The sequence below is a fragment of the Bidens hawaiensis genome, unplaced genomic scaffold (assembly GCF_021521415.1).
Source record: "Bidens hawaiensis isolate Kalapana, Puna unplaced genomic scaffold, B.hawaiensis_p1.1 tig00002307_1, whole genome shotgun sequence".
In the NCBI taxonomy this organism is placed as follows: domain Eukaryota; kingdom Viridiplantae; phylum Streptophyta; class Magnoliopsida; order Asterales; family Asteraceae; genus Bidens; species Bidens hawaiensis.
In genome coordinates this window covers 528,777-536,619 of record NW_027491124.1, presented here as the reverse complement: position 1 = coordinate 536,619, position 7,843 = coordinate 528,777, and the positions used below count along the sequence as shown (strand labels likewise).

Genomic DNA, 7,843 nt, shown 5'->3' with positions numbered 1-7,843 from the left:
ACCAAACACTCATATGATTCTAAAACAGATCCTAGAAAAGCCATGTGTTCCTTGATAGTGTCAGTTGTCATATTTCCAATATTCTTCAGATTCACTGCTATGTTGCATTGGATAACATTTGATTCCTTTGAACTAGAATCTTGAGTAATTGGAGTTGTTCCAGAATAACTACTACTATAGTGAGGAGTAGTAGCAATATTTGTAACACAAGCTTGACTAATTGACTCAGCACAAAATTCAGTAGGAATCTTGGGATTTGGAGTAACACTTGAATGAGAATTTTTGTAATACAATCCCACATCTTGTTATACGACTATAGATTTCATCTTCTGTTTCTTTCTCAGCTCCAAGTCATGGGCTTCAAATTTCTCAATAAAACTTGCCAAATTCAGACGGGCATAAGCAATGGGGTTTGATTGTTGAATCAAGATAAAAGTACCCCACTCTTCAGGCAAAGCACCTGCAAGTTTATCTATATACTCATACTCAGGCTTGTCAATCTTCAGCCTCTTCATCTCATTCACAAGATGACAGTATCTTTCAACCAATTGAGCAAATGAATCACCCTTAACTTGAGTGAATATGTCAAATTCTTTCTTTAGCAAAGCAATTTTGCTCTTTCTCATGTCGGGATTTCCACGATCTTTATTCAACAACGCTTGCCATATTAAGTAAAAAGAACCATTGTGTTGCAGAAGTTGAAAGATCTCAGCTTTGATGGACTGTTGAAAGAGATTCAACATCTTCTTCTCTTTAAGAAATGAATCTTTATCTGCATCAGCAATCTGAGATAATCTGCAATTTTCTCCATTCTCATTCTTGGGAATTATATACTCTTCCTCCACGGCAGTCCATGTATCATAGTTCAACGCTTGAACATATGTCTCGAATTTGTCAGCCCATGAGGGATAGTCTTCCATTATCAAAAGTTTAGGAGGCTTGTTGGAAGTTCCCATTTCATTTTCCAAACTAATATTCTAAAGTAGAATAGACGGCTGTGACATGAACACGCTTAGGTTTTCCATGAATAAAGTCAACCTTCTGGTCAAACGGATATGTCTCTTGTAACGGATATGAAGCTGGTCACTGTGGGTCAACGTACAAGTGTGAGGTCAACGGACCAACAAGAATAATCAACGTATATGTCCAAACCAACGTATATCTAATCTCAGTATAACATATGCGGCGTATATGTTATACGCCGTATATGTTACGTTTGATCAACATATACGTAGGTAACACATATCCGGTAAATTTCATGTTGTTGGTAAATTTGGCCTTTGAAGATGTAAATGATGTAGGAATTGAATGAACTTTGGTAGGGTTTGTCACGGATAGGTAAAGAACAATATGTGCAATTTTGAAGAACTTTTGACGGTGGAGTTTGAATGTAGAAAGAAAAACCTTGAAAACTTGAAGTTTTCAAGCTAGTAACGAGCCAAATGGCTCTGATACCACTTGAAAATGGGAGACGATCATGAAGTGAATGACAATAAGGATCTCTATTTGTTACAGCTAGTACCTCAAAGTGCGGAATCCATTGAGAATGAACACATCCAAGTAAACATTAAGCTCATTTTCATATATATCAAGAAACAACCAAGATGTGACACTTTGCACACTTTCTCTCTCTACTCTCTCTCTCTCTCTCTCTCTCTGACAATCACCAAAAGTCTGAGTAAAAACGCATAAGTCCCCTATTTATAGGAAACATGAACAAGCTCATCAAGTCCGTATAAGATATACGGCGTATATCATATACGCCGCATATGATATGCGCTGACTTGAAGACTTATGCGTTGACTAACAAAATACATTTGACATTTTAGCCCTATACAATCATATCTAGTACATCTAAGACCCTAGAAATAGACATTATGTTCTAACATAAACAATAAAATATCTATAATAAACGAATCCCGAGCCTTTAACGTGCTGACTGATTCGACATGAACTAACTTGGAACTTTGAGACTATAGTAGAAAAAACGAGAAAATAGCCTTTGGAATCAGGTTAATTGGATATGTAAAACTCAAGTTATGAGATTTTTAATACTTAAGCGAGCTGGTACTGTTCAGAATCCGAACTTCAAGTAGGGAGTCAGGTTCTGACCAGTAAACTTTTGTCCCAAAAGCTAGTTTTGACCCGAAGATAAAGAAATCGAATAGTCAAATGATTTGACTGTTATGCCCTTAAACGGGTCTGAATCAAATTGACCACCGAAACTTCCTCAATCCCAAAAATTGATTAATGGCTTTTGTTAAGTGAATGAAAATATACAAAAATACAGATGTCAACTTACCATAACGGTGAATGGAACAAGTGATAATCAAGGTCGACGAGTCTTGAAACTTGAAAGTCAATCGAAGGCTTGAATAACTTGAATACATTAAAGAAACCGACAATGGAGGAAAGAAATTTTATGGATTACAAAGATGGTGGCTGGTATTGAAGTAATGATTTAGGGTTTTATGATTTGCCTTGTTTAAATATTAAGGGTTAAGGCCTATTTATTAGCAAATAGCTCGTTTAGGAAACGATAAAAGACAAAATTGGGTATAATAACTAACAAAATTCGTTTTTATTATTTAGGGAATGAAATTGGACATGTTATAATATTATTTGGCTTATCTTGGGGCTTAAGTTTCAGGATTTGGGTCAAAATAAACTCAATTTAGCATTAAAAACGAATAAGCGAGTCAAAACGAAACAAATGTGTTGCAGGTGGTAGCCCGCGTCGCGCGGCCTACTTGGGATCCCCTCTCCATGTGAGGCAGCTTGAAGAAGTGTCTCCCCGCGTGGTGTGGCGGGATGATTTTCAACATGTTTCATAATTGACAAGTTTGGTCCCCCGAAGTTTATAAACTACCATTTTTAGCCTTTTTAAGCGATTTAAAAGGTTCTTAAGAGTTGTTTGACGAGTTTGAAAGTTAAGAGAATATAAATTAAGTTTAACCAAGCTAAATGCTAAATAATTTAAGATTTTATAAATAAAAAAAGATTCGAATTACATTCCCGAGTTGGGTAAACGAATACGAATTCAAATATGAAAAATCCGAGATGTTGCAATCCCTCTGTCAATTCGACTGACAGAAGGGAATCGGGTTTCAATTTGAGGGATTTCTTGTTTGTGTTTATTAGCATTTTGGGGTTAATTTTGTATTATATATAAATATTTATATATATGTGTGTGTGTGCGCGCGCGCGCACGCGCGCACACATATTTTTTCAGTTCATTCCCAAGCTAAAGCACCAGCGTAGGGGCTCGTGTATGTTGCGTTAAGACTTAGAAACCGTCCCGAGTGTGGGTTCGAACCCCCTAGACAATGGAATAGTAATGATCCATTCCATTTCTTTGTTCATTTCATTACACCATACCAAACAAGCATCTTCTAACTAATATAACCTACGTTGGTACGTTAAGGGTTTGGATAAATAAATAAATAGTATTTAGTTGTATAGTTTATGCAAACATAAATTAGGAATAATGGATTTTATTAATCCATATTTGTTAGGTTGGTCGATAATAATTCAAGCTTAAAATATTGTTGCAACCGGTCCTATCTTTCACACTAACTGTTTCAATAAACCCCGTTAAAAAAATTAAAAAAACAAAAAAAACTCTCAGGTTTGTTAAGTTTTTCCCAAACTTCAAACTGAGGTTTTACGGTTTTTTTTATCGAATGGAGGATACGAGTCGATAGATGTAAAACATACCTCGAAATGGTGCTCTGAATGATCGGTGCTTCAATTTGTGTGTTTAAACTTTCAATAAACAAAAATCAAGCCCTTTGTAGCAACGTTCGAGTTAAGTTTTCACCAATCAACTCGTATCATTTTTGCAATAAAAAGCCCTAAAACATCATTTTGAAATTTGAAAAAGACTTAACAAAATTAAGTTTTTTTTTCACACGGTCCTCCAACAAAAACTAATAAGGTGAAAGATGAAACCAATAACAACAATTTTCTAAGATCAGATTATCGTCAACAACCTGGAAAAGTAAAACTAATAAAATCCATTTTTTTATTAAACAAACAATTCTTTTATATAATTATTGGGCGTGGTCATGTTGATATTGCTAAAATATTGAATCATGACACCTCTTTTGACTGTTTATAAGCAAATGATTGTAGGGTGGCCATCTTTGAAAAAAGTTTTGAGCATGCTTACAATATCATATAATGATATGCTGTTGCTAAGATAAGTTGAATACATTTTCAACCAAATGGGACCCACTTCACCAACTTTTCATCATTTCAGTGTTCATTTGTCCTACGATTGTTGACGTTTACTATCATTGCTCAGTGCTCACGGGTTTCTCATTTGGGATTGTCACAAATATATAAATACTATTGTTTTTAATGTTTTATTATTTTATATTTGTAACGATTTGTATTATTTTTTAGTTTAATTATCACGGTACTGTAATAATTTTGCAATACAATATATGCCACCGCTTAAGGCACTCTAACAGTTATTAAGATGGTATCTCTTAATGGCTCATAACATTTTAATGACTAAGAAATAGTCTTAAGTCTAAATGGTTAAGAGATAACCATTAAAAGGTAGGCTTTTAACGATTCAGACTCCAGACTACCTCTTAACCATTAATAAGTTATGAGTTATTAAGAGGCAGCCTCTTTATGGCTGTTAAGAGGCTACCAAACAGCCTGTAAGCCCAATTTATTGCATCAAGTTGAGTATATGCATTTTTTTTATGTTCTGGCTTCCCTTCAATCTAGTATATGCATTTTTATTCTTAAGTTTCTCAACGGAAATGGGTTGATTATTTTTGTTATCATCAGCACGCAACCTAAAACATGTCCACTATCATCTATAACAAAGACAAACCTTCGTATAGGGGGGAAACGGAAGAGACAAAAACAATTCAAACATTTGCAGAGTCACAAATGTTTTTTTTAACGGCCAACAAATATATAATGTCTAGGTATTTCGTACGGAGTAACTTAAATTCTAGTTTGTTTTGTGAGCACTGGCAGATCTTTATTCGGGCCAAACCGTGTTGCGGTTCCATCACGTTTTTCGCTCGGTAGTGTCTTTTTTTTCGAAAAAATCAAGAAAATATATATATATGTATGTATGTATATATATATATATATATATATATATGTATGTATGTATATATATATATATGTATGTATGTATTTATGTATATATATATATATATATATATGTATGTATGTATGTATGTATGTATGTATGTATGTATGTATTGAGGCCGGCCAGCCAAGTTATTTGAGTCCGGCCCATCCATATTATTTGAGTCCTGGCCAGGCTTAAATTTTTATAAATGTAAAGTTTGTTTAAAGCCGAAGATCAGAAATCGTTTACGAAATAAACGTAAAGATAAAGAAAGGAAGGCTAAGAAATAAAACTCCACAATACCAACCCCAAATCCAAATAAACTTTAAACAAAAAAACTAAGCATTAAGCCCAAAATCCAACCCTAACATATGGTTGATGTTTGAACACAACAACAAATGAAGGTTCCATTGTGTTATGGCCGTTGTGTGATTTACTAACTTATGAGCTTCGGCACAGAAGTGAAGACAGAATCTGAGAAGCAAGCAAGTGAATTGATGAAATTGTTTGGATGTGAAATCGATTGATTTATTGGGCACTGTCGTATCTGCTGAGGCCTGAGGTTCGGAACTGACTCGTGTGAGAGTGAAATCGATTAATCGAAACAGTCAACAGAAGCAAGCAGAGACCAGGTTCGGTAATTCGCATTTCACCATTTTGTATTTCTTTCAATTTGGTATGTTAGGATTTGGAATATTTTACCCAACTCGAACCGGATTGCCGACCTGTGACATTTGAGCCAAAACAAGGTACACCTCAGTTTGTATTTACCGATTAAGCAAATAAACGTCTTTTGCGTAACAAACGAACAATTAACCGAACGGGTCGGGTTATGACCCAGATATCTCGGGGGGGGCATCTATAAGTGATATACGATCTATACAAGCTAAAATATTAGAAATATGGTCTTGGTTTGATAGCAAACAAGTTAAACGAAAACATGCTCGTTTAACTACCCGCTATAGATTTAAACGCAAAAGATAGTTACAAACCAAGCATTGTATCATCCGTTAAGCCGAAAAAGACTTACCAAACACTTACTTGAAATGTTTTAAGCGATCCGTGAAAATATTTTTGATTTTTACAAACATATAGTATGTTTTTATAATTTTACACAAAACTAGATGAAAAACACTCGTTTTCGCGCTGTTTAACGCACCCGATAAGTTTTTCACTCCAAAAATCGAACCCGAACTAAATTTGGACCGGGCTTTTCGTATTCAGGCTCGAGAAATCAGAAACTTAGGCCAAAATGAGCCCAAAGTGGGCCCATATGGGTTCCGATCGGCCAGCACCCCACCCCCTTTTTTTTTCTTTTCACATATAAACTAGATTTTAGATATTTTCACACAATTTTCCACATTCAACTTCTGGAACTCTTCTTCTCCTGCCAAAACCAGCAAGAAACAAGGTAAAGAGGTCTTAAATAATCGACTTTCGGCTTGTTTAAACTCGTTTAACAACATATAAACATGTCTTGATTGTTAAAAATCATAGTTAACCATGTAAAACTCTCAAAAATCATTCAAAAACATACTTTGATGTTAAACCTAGTTTCAAATCAGAAACATGAAATATTTTGGCCATAAACACGGATTAAAGGGTTGAAACGGCGTTTTTACGGTTCAAAAGTTCGTTTTTGTACACTAGACGAAACCCTAAGTTAAGGGCTATTATGTTGATGAAAAATTGCTTGGTTTATGATATAGGACTTGTATCTAGCTTTCTCAGAAGCACAAGAACCTGAAAACTTGATTAGAAAGTCGGAAACGAGCCAAACCCGCTAAGGTAATGCCGAAACACTCGCTTACGAGCTATTTAGGTTAAGGTTGTTATGTGCATATTATTAGGACTTGAAACTTTTCAGGGACATCAGGGACCATGTCAATGAGTCCCTGTTCAAATTTGGTAATTTTTCGACCATCCGAGAATATTTGGCGAATTTATTACCGAATTGGGACGTTTATTTGGGAAAAATAGCTAAAATAATTTAAAAATTATGAAACTTTTGTGGGAACTCAGATTTTATGTATTTTTATCATATATGAATTTTTGGATCATTTGGAGAAGTTTAAAGGTGTTTTGCTTATATGCGTTCGTGTGAATTTTTATAGCCGAATTTGGATCGAAAAGAATATCGCATGAGCTTTTTACATTTTGAAATTGATACAAGTTGTTTTGGGACATGATTTGAATATTCAGGAATTTTTGTGTAATTTTTGAAATTGTTTGGGGTAAACGGACGATTTTCAGACGAAATATAGCTAATAAAATGAATTTTTATAAATTAATAAATTAGTAAATAAATTACAGAAATATTTTTATAAAAATATACATATTTTAATTGATAAGTGGTTAAATTTTCATAATTTAATGATTAACGGTTAATTAATTATGCTAATTTGAATATTAAACAAATTCAGTTTTTATAAAAACCGGCAAGTTTGCGACTAGCGAATCTGCGGGAATATCAAAACACCAAGAGTGATCAAAAATCATATTTTTGGACTAATTAAGTGAAAACGAACTTTTCTATGAGAAACCTGGACAATCCGGGTGGATTGTGCGCGTTTCTTCTCAAATCAAACTAAATAAACGGAAACGGGCCCCGTGGCTAATCCGGGACCCTAGTATGTGATCCTTCTTTATAACTTAATCATTTTATTAACCAATACATTTACCCAACCTTATTTTCCCATAACTGTTTTCTGAACGCGTAAAAGAACAACTTGGCCAAGC

General features: G+C 34.4%; 1 protein-coding gene across 1 annotated transcript; it reads right to left on the bottom strand.

Annotated features, from left to right (window-relative positions):
- Positions 1-305: 305 nt before the first annotated feature.
- On the bottom strand, positions 306-956 carry LOC143617165 (uncharacterized). The gene has a single exon (XM_077089813.1). The coding sequence runs from the start codon at positions 954-956 to the stop codon at positions 306-308; it is 651 nt and encodes a 216-aa protein (XP_076945928.1).
- Between the last annotated feature and the right edge of the window lie 6,887 nt (positions 957-7,843).